The 17712-nt window shown below is 46.6% G+C and overlaps 1 protein-coding gene across 12 annotated transcripts in view; it reads left to right on the top strand.

Moving 5' to 3' along the window:
• The window catches only part of MYO18B (myosin XVIIIB), a 362275-nt gene that overhangs the window by 52800 nt on the left and 291763 nt on the right, over window positions 1-17712 (top strand). For 9 of the 12 annotated variants that reach the window (XR_013390943.1, XR_013390944.1, XM_077920002.1 and 6 more), the window contains 4 exons: window positions 3126-3224; window positions 4195-4278; window positions 5234-5380; window positions 5505-5600. Coding sequence is in view for 10 of the 12 variants with exons in the window: in XM_077920002.1 (XP_077776128.1) it covers window positions 3126-3224; window positions 4195-4278; window positions 5234-5380; window positions 5505-5600 (426 nt within the window). In the remaining 2 variants the exon portion in view is untranslated. Of the gene's footprint in view, window positions 1-186; window positions 214-500; window positions 551-3125; window positions 3225-4194; window positions 4279-5233; window positions 5381-5504; window positions 5601-17712 lie in introns of all 12 variants that reach the window. The other 3 variants (XM_077920003.1, XM_077920004.1, XM_077920005.1) reach the window with 3 other exon arrangements.

The raw sequence follows: 17712 nt of genomic DNA, 5'->3' as shown, positions 1-17712 counted from the left end.
GAAAAGCCCTTTGTGGCCAGATAGCAGCCACCCCTGGCTAGATTCAGTCACAGGGTTAGTAGTTGCTGACTTCAGACATGGAACCAATTATTTCACTAACATGGAAGTGGTTTTTTTTAATAAAAAATATTATTATGCTTGATTTCTACTTTCAGTGAATTTTAAATTATTGATTCAATTCTGCAGGTTTGTTTTCTCTGACCTTACATGGCTGTAAGTAATGTTTTTCTGCAGCATGGCATGCAAGGACACTTTGCATTATGTAAAAAAGGGCATCACATTCTTATTGGAGACGTTCTGGCTTTAAAAAATATATAATAAATAATACGTGTTTATTTCTATCTTTGTTAAAAAAAATGCCAGGAAAAAATAGTGACTCCAAACCAGTATTTCTGACTTTACTTAGGGTTGGCAATTAACTGGTCAAATATTGTTAGATAATAGTCTTTCAAATGTTAATAAAATTATGCTAATTAAAAAAACCAACTACTTGCTTCTAGAAAAGACAACAAGATGCCATCCCTCCTTGATGCTTTATAGAGCTTTGCAGGTATGGTGAGGACTTCTGACCTTGCCATAATGATTATTGCCTTCCTATGTTTGCTTGGTGCCTTCTCCTAAACCCTTTCCTTATCCTGCTCGGTGATGTCTTTGTAATCTCTCACTCTGTAGGTCCTAAGGGGTTTAGGTGGAATAAAACTTGCAAACAGTTAAGGGAACTTGTGTCATTCTAACTAAAGAAAAATTGTTCACAGTAATTGCCCGCAAAGAGCTCAATAAATAATTTGTCTAATAAATGAACAGTGCGGCATTCTCCCTTGAGTGCAAGAGAAAATTAGAAATTTCCTGCTTACAAACCTTGTTGCCAGCCTGTCCAAACTTTTTTTTAATCCACAAAGGTGCTTCAGAGTTGTTTCTTTTCAAATTGCATTAGTACCAAAGTAAACCACAGCAAATGGCTTATTTGTAATGCAGCTTGAATGACATAACCATTATCCAAGGTGATTAATTAGCTGCCCATTGGAATAAGCTTCCATTTGCGTCCATTGAGCTCTGCACTGAATGATTCTACCCTAATGAGTATTCCATCTCCAATTACTGGCACTCATGCTGTATGGCTTAACTAGGAGGAGAGAGCAGAAACTCTCCAGAGAGAGATTAAAGTTGCAGGACAATGTGAGTGTCAAAGTACTAGGAAGCAAGGAGCCTTCAATATTGTTTGTTGAGTGACCCCATGATTTAATAAAAGCTAATGTGTCACTCATCTACATAAGTATTCTTGAAAATATTTGACCGTCCTCAAGCTGTAACCAACCAGTTGCCATAATTTAGTCAGCTGATCTGCATCTTTACGCCAGTTCTACTGGAGCTACATAAATTATGAATTTTGCTTTCTGTCAAAATGTTGGCAAATGGGTTAAGGAGCAAAGACATTTGTGCATGTGTTGCAAAGAAAGCATGGATCGTGTTCACCATTCATATAAGTCACTTTGTAGTTCTAGCTTGTGTGTATAATTGTTCTGTATGATGGAATGTACACTGAATTGTTGTGGACTTTGCCATCACCTGTATGTAATTAGATCAGATCTTGTAAAATCTTACTCCACTGCATCTTAAGATATTTCTCGTCTTCCCGTATAGAAATTCATACAATGCAAATGATCTCTTTGTTTTTAGGTGGGAGGCAATTTGAGAGGCCAAGTATCCAAGAACCAATTGTATATAATACCATACCAGCAAATGGATATAGCTAGCAATGGAACTATCAATCTGTTTACCTTATTTTGGACATTCATTTTTCTGTTTTTCAGCTGACAATGTCTCACATCAGTCAATAAAGGTTTAAAAGCAATGAAACAATATAATCAAAACAAATAGAGCAGATGAGTGCCAGACTAGACTTAACACATTTTTAGAGTGTAATTATTAAAATGTACAGAATTCACTGTAGCGTATGTTGTGAGCACCTTGGGAGTGTTAGTCCTGAAAGGCAGCACATGTCTGCTGAAAGCAAATCAACAGTCTAAAAATGTGAAGAATGAGAAAAACCTGGGCAAATGAGATTGGTTAGGAAATCACAGAAATCTGTGGTAAAAGAGGCATTCCAGATCACTAGAAATCAACAGAATTTTGCCACTGATTTTAATGTGATTGTATTTCTGTAGTGCTCCCCCCCCCCCAAAAAATGACTTAAAAATCTGGGGGTAGCTGTCATAATGTGGAATGTTCTGGATCACACTAGTAAAAAGTTGCCTTTGCAGGAACCCCCACTCCGCTTAGAAGTTTGTGTGTGTGTTTTTAATCCTTATATGATTTTAATATATGGCCATTTTTCACAGTAACAGATTGTCATTTATTTATAAACTTTTAAAATATATTAGCTATTTTAATTTCCAGAGATAATATATTCTCCCAAATTAATTCTATATATGCTTCTCCAGGAGTAAGTCCTGTTGAACTCAGTGGGCCTTACTTCTGTGTAGGCACATATTAGATTGTACTGTTAACTTTTTGTTCAGTTTGTTAGATGTATTACGTAATCTTGGATGTGAAATTGTTTTTATACATACATTTATTTATTCTTTTTTTAAAATGAGATTGTTTTAGATATGTTTTTATTGTTGTTTTTAGATGTTTCATAGGAGGTGACTCATAAATTAAAGGAAATAAATAAATAACAAAAGGGCCAACCACTCAATTTGCAAAGCTCATTCCAGAAAAAAACAAATTAATAACCTTTCCAACATGATGACCTTCATGTTCCACAGGTTGCTCACTCTTTCTTAAAATTCCCAGGACATTTATTTATTTGGAAAACTGAAATCTGAGATTTCATAGTTTATCTAAGGGCTGCCAGAGGCAGAGGAGGACTGGGCTCCTGTACCTTTAACAGGGAATTTCAGCCAAGTTGAGCTTTTGTAGAAAGATATAGGAACCTTTTGATAAAGGTACAGGAAGTCTGCGCCCTTTTGCATCTGGCCACCCTGCAGTTAGCTATTATACCAAGCCTATGAATGGGGTCTCACTTTAAATAGGAGGAAAAGGAGAAGGAACTAAAATAATCATCCATGTGAAAGGAAATTGAATTACGATATATAACTCCTTTTCCAACTTCTGTCCTCCAGATTGTTGTAGGGGACAAAGTTGTACTGATGCCGGTCAATGCAGGGCAGCCTCTTCATGCCAGCAACATAGAACTTCTGGATAACCCTGGGTGCAAAGAGGTGAGTTTGACAGAGGCCTGTGGTTCTGGTATGTAGAGTTAGGGTGTGGGATCAGTAGCAGACTGAGAGGAAACTACAACTTGTTGGCAACTATAGGCAGAATTAAGAGACTGACGTAGAGTAGCTCCATGCAAAAGAGGTTAGAGATTCTGCACCTTTAATAGTTGTACAGAAGAGGAAATTTTAGGAGGCCATGGTAACTACACCTCTTGCATGCCATTGCTGCTTCCTGCCACTCAACAACACTGTGCTGTTTTTATTTACTAATGCTGTTAGGAGGTGAATGTTTTCTTCTTTTTAACATGCACCAGAGCACTGGCATTCTAAAAATCAGATGAAAGTGTATGACTTACTAGGTAATAGAGATAGTAGCTGCATTCCCCCCCCCCCCCAAATGTGCATTCTGTCCCAGGAGTGTCTAGGTGGCCACTGTCTCCTATTGTTTGTTCTCAACAATTGGTATTCAAAGGTAAACTGCCTTTACATGTTGAGACTTTGGTTAGCTATCTGATACTTACCTATTTATTTGCATATTGTGTTTTGCACCCCAACCTTTCATCCTGGAACTCAAGGAAGTGTACATGGAGTTCCCCAGTTATCTCTCATCTAGATACTGATCACATGCAAACCTCCTTAGCTTCAACCAGGTTCCTGAATTATGTGCCTCCAGACCATGTTCTTATCCTCTGTGAGCTTGACTATTACTTTTTCCTTTTCCTTTTTAACAGCAACCTAGACAAGTGGTTGTGCCAACAAAGTTTCATGTATTTACAGATAATTGTTTAATTCCAGATTTTTTGGGGGCGGTGGGGTGTCAGTGGCATATTATAATTGAAATTGTCTTGAAAACAATAGCTATCATAGTAGACGTTGGCAAGCATGAGCCTTGTCAGATTGTAATGCTCCAGAAGCATTAGTGTCTGGGCCTTCTGCAACATAACCTATAGATGTTATCTGCATTTGACTACAGGTAAATGCGGTCAACTGCAATACCAGCTGGAAGATAACTTTATTCATGAAATACAGTTGCTACAGAGAAGATGTACTCAAAGGTGTAAGTATGAATGAGAAAAATATTGATGTTTTTGAAATGGTAATACTGGGTTTGTTTGTTTGTTTGTTTGTTTGCTTGCTTGCTTGCTTTTTGTACATGAGCAAGAGACCACAAATCATGTAGTTTGAAATTGGTTTTAAATAGAATAAAAATGCACCTGTTCCATATTGTTCATTGTTTTCTTTTGTTCATTAGCCATGAAGAGTGATGATTTCGTTGCATGAGCAGCTAACCTGCTGGTACAGAGCTGCAACAATAGCCTCCCACTAGCAGTGTTGCTGCTTTGTAGTAGGAAAGGGAGGGAGAAGGTGGTAGTGAAGTTGGGGCTATGTGGGCACATGACCATGAGAACAGGATTGGCTCCGCCAGTGCATCGGCACAACCCCAAATTCTCAACTACCTCACACCTCTCTTTCCTGGTACACAGCAGCAGCACTGCTTCACCAGGCAAGCTGCTTGTGTTTCATTGCAAAGTATGCGAGCAAACTGCATCCATCTCCTCTTCCCCCTTTAATGAATTGTTATTATTTCTAAACTGCCCTTCATCCCAGAATCACAGGGCAGTTTCAATGTAAAAAGACAAAAATATACAACATAGTAACAAACAAAAGCAATTCCACCCCACCAGTTTAAAATGGCATATATTGTTTAAATTAAATTAAATTGCCAAAGGCCTGGTAGAAGAATATTTTTGCCTGGTGTCGAAAGATATGTAATGAAGGCACCAGGTGAGCCTTTGTGGGGAGAGCATTCCACAAGTGGAGGAGCCACCGCAGTAAAGGCCTGTTCTTGTGTTGCTGCCCTCCGACTATAATGAAGGGAAGACCTTGGTTTCAAACACATCATGGACACCTTAATCATTATATAAATTGTATAGACACTTGAATCTAACAGAGAAGTATTCTTGCTACGATAACTTTGGCAAAGCTTCACTTTTGTGTTTGTGTTTCTTCAGGGAGATGTTGTCAGATTGTTCCACGCAGAACAGGAGAAGTTTCTGACCTGTGATGAGTATCAGAAGAAGCAACATATCTTCCTTCGGACAACACTGCGTCAGTCAGCCACTTCTGCAACTAGTTCTAAAGCTCTGTGGGAAATAGAGGTACTGTGTGATGCTTCTGATGTTTTCCCTAGCTTGGATTCAGAGAGTTCATAATATTTACCTCCTAAAGGGTAGTGTCCAAGCATTCTCTTTATGTGATAGATCTCATGCACTATTTCTGCAGGTGGTGCATCATGATCCATGCCGTGGAGGAGCAGGGCAATGGAACAGCCTGTTCAGATTTAAACATCTAGCGACTGGAAACTACTTGGCTGCAGAGGTAAGAGTCACAGACAGTTGAATGTGGTAGAGGATGAATAACTGTGGTTGACTAAACAGGGCAGAGTCTTTGCTCTTTTGGAATTGTCACTGGGCCAGGTTGTATGTTGTTCTGAGAGCATGGATGCTGCTGGAAAGCCAGACTGCGCAGGCACACCTGTGTAATGGGCTGTCTGCCTGATTTAGACTGGAAATAACCATGTTGTTGTTGGGCAGTTTCTTCATGGTTATCCAGGGTTATCCACCCTTAGTTATCCAGGGAGCCCCTCTTCTAAGCAACCCATTGAGTGACTGAGGCAGCCATGCAGCTTGGTTTCTGAAGGGCAGCTATGCCACCTGGGTGCAACTCTGTGAAGAGAGTGAGACTATCCTGCTTCTTCAGCTGCAAACGTCTAACCTTGAAAGTGCCTCAGGAGGACATGGTGGCTCTTCTCCCCACTTCTTATGTGGAGGGAGAACTGTGGAGAAATGCCACAGCTATACAAACATCAACTCCATTGTCATGGTGCATTTCATGAGTTATCAAAGGAGGATTTGAGGATCAGGATCACATAGGAGAAAGTGACAGAATGGATAGCTCAGTTGGTTAGAGTGTGGTGCTGATAACACCAAGATTGCAGGTTTCATCCCCGTATGGGACAGCTGCAGATTCCTGGATTGCAGGGGGTGGACCTCAGGGTTCTTTCCACTTCTACAATGCTATGAGATTGCTTCTGTGAGATTGCTTGCTGCTTTCCCTTCAGTATGATGGTTTAGTTTTAGGCTCAATGTGCCCTGAGAGCCCCAAAACCCTCATATTCACGGTGTGTGTGTGTGTGTGTGTGTGTGTGTGTGTGTGGCTGGCTTCTGGTAATTCCCTGATTCCTCCAGGAAAAAGTCCAGAACTCTCATCACTTACCAAGTATTATGTTTGTTCAGCCTTTTAGTTACAGAGCCCCTTACAGTTCTGTCTCTCTTTTCAGGGAGTTCACTTGGCTTATCAATTACTCACCTTGCAGTCATGTCCCTCTTCAATGTTGCTTCTAGTATGCTACAGTGCCCTACAGTCTTTAACCTTTGAGGCCTTACTCTGCACCCCCCAACTGCACCTTTTCCCTGTATACACTGGTGGAGGAAGAGGAGTGGGGGGGGGGGAGCGTACTGCCCCCGGCAGTGCGATCCCGGTCGGGTGCCTGCTCTCTGCCCCCCCTGGTCCGGAGGGTGAAGCTCCACCACTGCCTGTATGCTAGTAGAGCATTGTACATTCTTACAGTGCTGCAGAATTAAAATGTCCCTCACTTTCAGGTAGGACTATTGTGGGCACATATGTTGTTGTTTAGTCATTTAGTCGTGTCCGACTCTTCGTGACCCCATGGACCAGAGCATGCCAGGCACTTCTGTCTTCCACTGCCTCCCGCAGTTTGGTCAGGCTCATGTTTGTAGCTTCGAGAACACTGTCCAACCATCTCGTCCTCTGTCGTCCCCTTCTCCTTGTGCCCTCCATCTTTCCCAACATCAGGGTCTTTTCCAGAGAGTCTTCTCTTCTCATGAGGTGGCCAAAGTATTGGAGCCTCAGCTTCACGATCTGTCCTTCCAGTGAGCACTCAGGGCTGATTTCCTTCAGAATGGATGCGTTTGATCTTCTTGCAGTCCATGGGACTCTCAAGAGTCTCCTCCAGCACCATAATTCAAAAGCATCAATTCTTCGGCGATCAGCTTTCTTGATAGTCCAGCTCTCACTTCCATACATCACTACCGGGAAAACTATAGCTTTAACTATATGGACCTTTGTTGGCAAGGTGATGTCTCTACTTTTTAGGATGCTGTCTAGGTTTGCCATTGCCTTTCTCCCAAGGAGCAGGCGTCTTTTAATTTTGTGGCTGCTGTCACCATCTGCTGTGATCATGGAGCCCAAGAAAGTAAAATCTCTCACTGCCTCCATTTCTTCTCCTTCTATTTGCCAGGAGGTGATGGGACCAGTGGCCATGATCTTCGTTTTTTTGATGTTGAGCTTCAGACCATATTTTGCGCTCTCCTCTTTCACCCTCATTAAAAGGTTCTTTAATTCCTCCTCACTTTCTGCCATCAAGGTTGTGTCATCTGCATATCTGAGGTTGTTGATATTTCTCCCGGCGATCTTAATTCCGGCTTGGGATTCATCCAGTCCAGCCTTTCGCATGATGAATTCTGCATATAAGTTAAATAAGCAGGGAGACAATATACAGCCTTGCCGTACTCCTTTCCCAATTTTGAACCAATCAGTTGTTCCATATCCAGTTCTAACTGTAGCTTCTTGTCCCACGTAGAGATTTCTCAGGAGACAGATGAGGTGATCAGGCACTCCCATTTCTTTAAGAACTTGCCATAGTTTGCTGTGGTCGACACAGTCAAAGGCTTTTGCATAGTCAATGAAGCAGAAGTAGATGTCTTTCTGGAACTCTCTAGCTTTCTCCATAATCCAGCGCATGTTTGCAATTTGGTCTCTGGTTCCTCTGCCCCTTCGAAATCCAGCTTGCACTTCTGGGAGTTCTTGGTCCACATACTGCTTGAGCCTTCCTTGTAGAATTTTAAGCATAACCTTGCTAGCGTGTGAAATGAGTGCAATTGTGCGGTAGTTGGAGCATTCTTTGGCACTGCTCTTCTTTGGGATTGGGATGTAGACTGATCTTCTCCAATCCTCTGGCCACTGCTGAGTTTTCCAAATTTGCTGGCATATTCAGTGTAGCACCTTGACAGCATCATTGTTTAAAATTTTAAATAGTTCAGCTGGAATATCATCACTTCCACTGGCCTTGTTATTAGCAGTGCTTTCTAAGGCCCTTTTGACTTCACTCTCCAGGATGTCTGGCTCAAGGTCAGCAACCACACTACCTGGGGTGTACGAGACATCCATATCTTTCTGGTATAATTCCTCTGTGTATTCTTGCCACCTCTTCTTGATGTCTTCTGCTTCTGTTAGGTCCTTACCACTTTGGTCCTTTATTATGGTAATCTTTGTACGAAATGTTCCTTTCATATCTCCAATTTTCTTGAACAGATCTCTGGTTCTTCCCATTCTGTTGTTTTCCTCTATTTCTTTGCATTGCTCGTTTAAGAAGGCCTTCTTGTCTCTCCTTGCTATTTTTTGGAAATCTGCATTCAATTTCCTGTATCTTTCACTATCTCCCTTGCATTTTGCTTGCCTTCTCTCCCCCGTGGGCACATATATTCTGTAGTAAAAATGTTGCTTTTTGATGAATCCCAAGTAGGTGTGCTTAGTAGCTCCCCCCCCCCCCACTGTTCTTCCCTTACGTCTAAACCTTTTGTTAGATTGATCTCTTTCACCTTTGTGTCTTGCGCCCAACTCTTAACCTGGAAGCCCAGGAAAATGTGCCAAGATAAGACATCTATTTGTCTTATCAAATCATTTCGGGACTGCAGATATCTAGAAAAACTGCAATATAAATAAGTCAGGCAAGTCCCAGTGTAGAGGAAAGCCTTTTATGTTTGGCTTAAGGTTAGATTGTGAATTATCTTTCTTCTTCTTTGGCGATCATTCATAACTGAGTAAGATTGTCTTCCATGAACACAGTCTTAACAGTGAGTCCGTAAGTGACTGAGGAGGCTAATTCTGCATCCACACGTCCTTCCATAGTGGGGACATAGTACTGGAACAAAACAAAACCAGACCAGGAAAGAACAGGAAAGAACAAATGCTACAGAAAAACTTGTGCATGAGGCCAAACTAGAAAGTTACACTAATCCCTTTTTGGAAAGAATGACTTACTAAAGTTTGGGATTCAGCTATAATGGAGAAAGTAACATCTTATCTAAGGGCGAGAATTGCAAGTGAATACAGAAATAAATTCTCGGAAAACTTGTTGCCTCTTATATAATTACTTCCCATGAAAGCAAATGCAAGTACAGTGGTACCTCGGGTTACAGACGCTTCAGGTTACAGATGCTTCAGGTTACAGACTCTGCTAACCCAGAAATATTACCTCGGGTTAAGAACTTTGCTTCAGGATGAGAACAGAAATCGTGCTCCAGTGGCGCGGCAGCAGTGGGAGGCCCCATTAGCTAAAGTGGTGCTTCAGGTTAAGAACAATTTCAGGTTAAGTACGGACCTCCAGAACAAATTAAGTTCTTAACCCAAGGTACCTGTCAGAGACTGCCTCCAGGTCCCAGCTCACAGAAGACCAACGCTAGCCAGCAGAACTGTACAAAGTCTTTATTGAAGTTTAGTTCCCATTTTCAAACCCTAGCGTGCGTCTCTACGTCTAGACCCTAGACCAGCGAAGCCTCGTCTGAGTCTCCGCCCCCTGTACACCAGTTTAAGACTCTAGCCTTAATCCACCTTCTACGTTTCTCCTTCCGCCTCTGGGTCCTACTACCCCCCTGGGTGCCTTCCTTCCTGGACGCCTCGGAAGCGGACCCTTCGGACTCCTCCCCCTCTCTTCGGCGGGCTTTGGGACCCGGCTCCCTCTCCGGGCTGCTCATTGCGCCCCCCTCTTGTACATTTGAACTTGGCGCGCGCGCGCTGCCCCTGACCTTCCTTTTGACCGTTTCCTCGCTCTCTGATGCAGGCGTGGCTAACCCTGACTCATGTCCTTCCGCTGACGGAAAGCTGCCTGCTGCCGATGTTTGGGACTCCTCCCCCTTACTGCTCTCCGGTGGGGAAGCTGGTCCCGATTTCCAGCTGCTGCTCTCTGAGTCCCCTCTGGCCCCTCCTTCCTGGGGTGTTCCCTCTGGCAACCCCCTAGCTCTGACCACGGGAGCCCCTTTCTGTGAATCCTCTGATTCGCTGGAGAGACTTAGAGACCTCGGATGGCTATCATCGCTGACCTCTCCCTCGGATTCCTCTCCCTCGGTCTCTAATTCCTCCCTTTCCTGTCCCTCTGCTCCTGAACCCCTGACATCCATCCCCCCCTCGAAGCCCCCCCTCCCCCCTCCCCTCCTTCCGGTGTGGGTACTGGGTGCTCCGTCGTAGCGGGGGTGCGTGCAGGATACAGTTCGTCCCCCATGTACTCGTCGACGTCGCTCTCCTCTGCTTCCATCTCTCTGTCTCCGTGCTCGAACCCCACATTGTCCCCCAACACGTCCATGTCCGTCTCGCCCCCCTCCCCCTCTTCGGGTGGTCCCAGCCAAGGACCCCTCAGCCACTTCCTGCGCCACTGCTCCTCTGGTTGATCGTCCCACCAATACGAGTGGTCTGAGGCAGACCCCGGTGGCGAACCCACCTGGGAGCTCGGGACTGGGACCTGTTCCTCGTCCGAGGCGAACCCCTGGAATGTGCTGGCTGAAAGAGTGGGTGTGAAGAGCCAGTCGTCGAAATACTCTGCTGGCATGGGCCTGTGCGGGAAGAGGGCATGAAACTCCTCTTTGAGCAGAGGCTCCTCCAAGGCATAGTCCGGTACCCAGCTGTTGGCACTGGCCGGGGTACCCTCTCTGGCTAGGAGATATTCTACTCCCTCTTCCCCCCATCTCGAGTCCAAAATCTCTGTGACCTCGTTGATGTGTCCCCTCCTGGGCGACCCCCCCTTTCTGGGCCCTTCTCTGAGCGGGTCTGGTGCTGTGTCTGGCTCCTGAAATCTATGAGGTGCTTTGTAGGGCGTGAGCACCGATCTATGGAACACCGGATGCATTCTGGAACCCTCCGGAAGAGCCAACCGGAAGGCCACTGGGTTGACCTGTGCCTGGACTTGGTAAGGTCCTAGCTGCTTATGTCCTAGCTTCTTCTTCGCTAACGATCTGGTCGGCACTGCTTGCGCTGCTAACCAGACCCAGTCTCCCACCTGTATGTCTTCCCCAACTCTTCTGTGTCTGTCGGCCTGCACCTTGTATGCGTGCTTTGCTAGTTCTAACTGCCTCCTGAGTTGTTCGTGGACTTCCTGCAACTCCGACGCTAAGGCTTCCGCTGCCTGTGGCTCCCCCTCCCCCACTCTCTCTAAACCCGGGAAGGTTCTGGGATGCCTCCCGTTGTTGGCGAAGAACGGCGTCACCCCCGTCGACACGTGCTTCGTATTGTTGTAAGCGAACTCGGCGAGTGGCAGGTAGTCCACCCATGTCGTGGGCTGCTGATTGGCGTAGCATCTCAGGTACTGCTGCATGATGGCGTTGACCCTCTCCGCTTGTCCGTTGGTCTGTGGGTGTCTCGCCGACGCCAAATTGACTTTGACGTTCAGAATGCCCATCAGCTTCTGCCAGAAGTTCGAGATGAACTGTCGCCCCCGGTCGGAGAGAATAGACCGTGGCAGACCGTGGACTTTGAACACGTGGTCTATGAACAGTTTGGCGGTCTGCTCTGCCGTGGCTACCTTCGCACACGGAATGAAGTGTGCCATTTTAGTAAACATGTCCACCACCACTAGCACTGCTGTCTTTCCCCTCGAGCTGGGCAGATCCGTGACGAAGTCCAGGGCCACCCTCTCCCACGGTTCAGACGGTGTCTGCAGCGGTTCCAGCAGTCCCGCCGGCGGTTTGTGAACTGACTTGGCCCTTTGGCAGGTGTCACATCTCGAGACGTAATCCGCTACTTCCCCCCGCATCTTGGGCCACCAAAAGTCTCTGGCTACTAGTTCGACAGTCTTTTCTTTGCCAAAGTGCCCGGCGGTGGGAGCGTCGTGTAGCTGCTGCAGGACCCTTGCGCGGAGGTCGTCTCCCGGCACGTAGAGTGCTCCCTTGTGGAGGAGCAACCCATCGCGTATCTGGAACTCGTCGGCCCTCGCTGTGCCCCTGTGCACCTCCTCCATCTTGGCCTGTGCGAAGGGGTCTTCCCGCAGCGCGCGACGTACGGCGTCCAGATCCACGGTTGCCGACGCGCATGCCCACGCTTCCGGTGCGAAAATGTGCTTGGCCGCCGCCGGTGCCGCCTCCTCAAGGTATTGCGGCTTTCTGGACAATGCATCCGCCATCACGTTGTTGTCGCCTGGAATGTACTCTATCTTGAAGTCGAAGTCCGCGAAGAACTCTGCCCATCTAATGTGTCTCTGGTTGAGGAACCTAGCCGTGCGCCAGTACTCCAGATTCTTGTGGTCCGTGTGGACCTGCACTGTATGTCTGGCTCCGATGAGGAAGTGCCTCCATGCCTTGAATGCTGCATGTATGGCTAGCAACTCCCTGTCCCAGATCGTGTAATTCTGCTCCGACTTGCTGAGCTTCCTCGAGTAGAAGGCGCACGGCCTCCAGTCCCCCTGCTGGTCTTGTTGCAACAGGACAGCTCCCACGGCTCTGTCTGAGGCGTCTGTCTCCACCCTCATGGGTCTGCTGGGATTCACATGCAGCAGCTGCTCTTCGGACGCGAAGAGACGCTTGAGTTTCTGAAAGGACTGCTCCGCTTGCTCCGTCCAGATGAATTTCTTCTTCTTGGAGCTGAGCGTGTCGGTGATGGCCGCTGTCTGCATGGCAAATCCCTTGATGAACTTGCGGTAAAAGTTGGCAAAGCCGACAAACCGCTGGACTTCCTTCCGATTGCGTGGGCTTTTCCAGTCCAAAACTGCGCGAACCTTGGCGCTGTCCATGGCGAGCCCCTTGTCCGACAACTTGTAGCCCAGGAAATCCACCTCCGTCACGTCGAACTGGCACTTCTCCAGCTTGGCGTACAGCCTGTGCTCCTTCAGTCTCTGCAGCACTTCCCTGACATCCCTCTCGTGCGCCTCTCGCGATTCTGAAAAAATCAGGATGTCGTCCAGGAAGCATACGCACTTCTTGTAAAGGAGCCCCGCCAGCACATGATGCATAAAGGCTTGGAAAGTGTGAGAGCCATTTTGTAATCCGAAGGGCATAACTCTGTATTCGTAGGTGCCCAGTGGCGTGAACATGGCCGTCTTCCACTCGTCGCCGTCGCGCATGCGAATCAGGTTGTACGCCCCACGTAGATCCAACTTGGTGAAAACGCGTCCTTTCCGCACCGTCGCGAGCAGGTCGTCTATCTTGGGCATGGGGAAGGCTGAGGGCTTGGTTTTCGAGTTTAAAATTCGAAAGTCCACCACCAGCCTCCTTTGGGGCGTGTCCCGCTTCTTCACAAAGAAAACTGGACTGCCTCCCACCGCTTTTGACTCCCGGATGAACCCACGCTTCAAATTGTGGTCTATGAACTCCCTGAGTTCCTGCAGTTCATCCTCAGACATGGAGTACAGTTTCCCAGTTGGCATCGTCGCCCCCGGCAGGAGGTCAATCTTGCAGTCATAGGGTCTGTGAGGAGGTAGCTTGTCCGCCTCCTTCTCGCAGAATACCTCCAAAAATTCCGCATACTTGTGGGGTACTGCTTGCAGCGTGCCCAACTGTAACTGCGGGTCTTCCTCTTCCCCTTCTGGGCTGGGTATAATGCAGTGTTCCGCACAGTAGGAGGATCCAAAAGTCAGTTGGCGCTGGTACCAAGCCAATGCTGGGCTGTGCCTGTGCAGCCAACTCATGCCTAATACTACAGGCGTGTCCGACAGTTGGGTGACATTGAAGCTGATGACCTCCCGGTGATTCCCAATTTGCATCACCATCGGCGGTGTCTGCTGCACCACCTGCCCCCCTAGCAGTTCCCTGCCATCCACCGTGACAACCTTCAGGGGCAGCGTGGCTGGCAGTAATGCTACGTTGTGTTGTTGAATGAACTCCAGTCCTATAAAGTCTGCATTACTGCCAGAGTCAATTGTAATAGGCACTTCTAAGGTGAGTCCATTGGGCAGCTGGAGCGATGCGGTGAGCTGCACCACTGGTTTGGGCGGGAGGGGTCTGTGGGCTGCAAAATCTCTGGGGACTTCCTTACTGACTCGTCTGGCTGGGCCCCAGTGCCTCCTATTCCAGCCAGACTTCGTCGTTTCCCTGCTGTGGTTCTCTCTGCTGAGTTGTTTCCAATACTGTCACTGAAGCTGCAGTGTGCTTGTGGATCCTCTGGGGACACTCTTTTGCCATGTGCTCTCCACTCTCACATATATAGCACTTCCTGTTCCTTCTAGGCAGCTTCGATTTTACCTCTCCCGGTGTTAAGGCTCTGGTAGCTGAGTGAGCCCTAGCACCGCCAATCTCCATCTGCTCTTCGCCCCCTCCCTGTGGAGGCGTGGACTGCGCACGCGCTGCCTCTCTGGGCAAGAGGGGGGACACTCTCGCTGGTGTGCGTCCCCAACGCCCTTCTTCTTTGCTCCATGGGCGTTCTTCCTGCCTCACCCCAATCGACAACGCTCTTTCAACCACTTGCTGAGTGGTTGTGGGTCTCTCTCCCCGTGCCATCTCATCCTTGATCTGTGGGCTCAATCCCTCCAAAAAAAGGTCTCTAACTGGCGGAGAATCCTTATCCCAATTCAGCGCGTTGACCAATGCAAAAAACCGGGAATGATACTGCCTTACGCTGGCTTTCCCTTGTCTTAGCCCAAATATGTCTCTCCGGGCAATGTCAATGTCTATGTTAGATAAGAAACAGGAGTCCATTGCCTTAATGAATGCATCTGCGCTTTGGAGCGCTGGATCCTTATCCCTCCACAGATTGCGCAGCCATGCTTTCGCGTCCCCATGCAGATGAGACAAAATAAACCCCACTTTCTCCCGCTCATCTCTAAAGTCTCTCTCCAGCAGCTGCAGCGCAAACAGCACGTCTGCTCGGAAATTGGGGTACTGCTGCAAATTCCCATCAAAATGAGATACAATGCTGCCTCCTCTCTTCCCCAACCCAATCCCCTCGGATCTGGGTCCCGGTAGCCCCTGCTTCACAAGCCCTTCCAACCTGGCTTGAAGATCTCTGCAGGCAGCTGCCGCTTCTTCCTCTCTCTTCCTGGATGCGATTATTTCAGCGCTGAGTTGTGTCACCGCTTCTTCCAGGGAAGCTATTTTCTGTTCTGTAGTCATCTCGCCTGACTTTTGTGAGCTCGCAAGGCACCAGTCTTCTGCCCTCCCTGCCTCGCTCCCGTAGCGATGCTTGAGGCGAAGAAAACCGATGAAACTGTGAGACGAGGCTTACTGTCAGAGACTGCCTCCAGGTCCCAGCTCACAGAAGACCAACGCTAGCCAGCAGAACTGTACAAAGTCTTTATTGAAGTTTAGTTCCCATTTTCAAACCCTAGCGTGCGTCTCTACGTCTAGACCCTAGACCAGCGAAGCCTCGTCTGAGTCTCTGCCCCCTGTACACCAGTTTAAGACTCTAGCCTTACTCCACCTTCTACGTTTCTCCTTCCGCCTCTAGGTCCTACTACCCCCCTGGGTGCCTTCCTTCCTGGACGCCTCGGAAGCGGACCCTTCGGACTCCTCCCCCTCTCTTCGGCGGGCTTTGGGACCCGGCTCCCTCTCCGGGCTGCTCATTGCGCCCCCCTCTTGTACATTTGAACTTGGCGCGCGCGCGCTGCCCCTGACCTTCCTTTTGACCGTTTCCTCGCTCTCTGATGCAGGCGTGGCTAACCCTGACTCATGTCCTTCCGCTGACGGAAAGCTGCCTGCTGCCGATGTTTGGGACTCCTCCCCCTTACTGCTCTCCGGTGGGGAAGCTGGTCCCGATTTCCAGCTGCTGCTCTCTGAGTCCCCTCTGGCCCCTCCTTCCTGGGGTGTTCCCTCTGGCAACCCCCTAGCTCTGACCACGGGAGCCCCTTTCTGTGAATCCTCTGATTCGCTGGAGAGACTTAGAGACCTCGGATGGCTATCATCGCTGACCTCTCCCTCGGATTCCTCTCCCTCGGTCTCTAATTCCTCCCTTTCCTGTCCCTCTGCTCCTGAACCCCTGACAGTACCACTGTATGTTTTGAGGGTTTTTTAAAGGATAAATATTGTAATTTTATGTTAAGTTATATTTTCTTTCAGAACATTATGACCTGAAGTAATTTTTTCTGGAGCAGTTCTCCTTATTATTGTTAATATTTGTCAGATGTTTAAAAGAATTATTTAAAAAAGGGAAGTAATAAGTGGTAAATGAACTAATAGAGGAAATCTATAAACTGAACTGAGGACAGTTTTTATATTGTGGATTTGACACATTTGTATTACACATTATATGAATCTGCTCATTCTAACCCCCGGTCCATTCAGACCTATATGGTCTACATACAGTACAGTGGTGCCCCGCAAGACGAATGCCTTGCAAGATGAAAAACTCGCTAGACAAAAGGGTTTTCCGTTTTTTGAGTCGTTCCGCAAGACAAATTTCCCTATGGGCTTGCTTCGCAAGACGAAATGTCTTGCAAGTTCTTGCGAGTTTGTTTCCTTTTTTTTAAAGCCGCTAAGCCGTTAATAGCCGCTAAGCCACTAATAGCCGCTAAGCCGCTAATAGCCGTGCTTCGCAAGACGAAAAAACCGCAAGACGAAGAGACTCGTGGAACGGATTAATTTCGTCTTGCGAGGCACCACTGTACATGGCAGCCACGGTCATCTTAGGCAGGGGTATTTCCTCTCACCTGGAGATCCTATTAACTGGAACTGCCGGGAATTTAACTTGGGACCTTCAAATAACAACTAGATAATAACTGAATAAAGGGTATGGATGAGTCTAAAGATATTTGAAAGAAAGTTTAAATATTACATGAGCTTAATTGGTTGTTGACTTAATGAATTCATGAATTTATTATTACGGTCACAGACCAGTTCCAGCTCACTTACAATATCAGAAAAATCATAAAACATGATAGGGATACATTGAATTGCAATTGGGTATAACAGGGACAATACAGATACAGCAGCAGTTAAAAATATAGAAGTTAAATCTTAATCACTAAAATATAACATAAAATTGTCATTTAAAACCTTAATCATTTTGGTAGTACAGCTTGTTCCCTAAGTTTTATGGCAGTCACACAGAATTTGGCCACCCTTATTATTTATTTTTTAAAAAAAGATTTTTATTGATACAACAAGAAAAAACCCCACAAATACCAAATTACACACAACACCATAGACACATAATTTAAACTACTATATTTATTTTTCAGATATTCTTTGAAAACCTCCCATTTTGAAACAAATTCCTGTTTTGATTTATTCTTTATTTTTTCTGATAGACCATCTAATTCGGCATATTCTGTCAGCTTTTGGATCCAATCTTGTACAGAGGGAATTGAATTTGGCCACCCTTAGCGTGATCTCTGGATCTTTGTCCTCTACCAGGAGTTTTAGACATTGAGGTTCAGACTCATTTGGAGATTTTTGTATAACAGGGGTGATAAATGCCGAGCGTATATCCCTGTAGA

This window comes from Podarcis muralis, chromosome 16 (assembly GCF_964188315.1).
Source record: "Podarcis muralis chromosome 16, rPodMur119.hap1.1, whole genome shotgun sequence".
Classification (NCBI taxonomy): domain Eukaryota; kingdom Metazoa; phylum Chordata; class Lepidosauria; order Squamata; family Lacertidae; genus Podarcis; species Podarcis muralis.
Note: the sequence above shows the minus strand (reverse complement) of the source record. Positions and strands in the feature narration are given on the sequence as shown.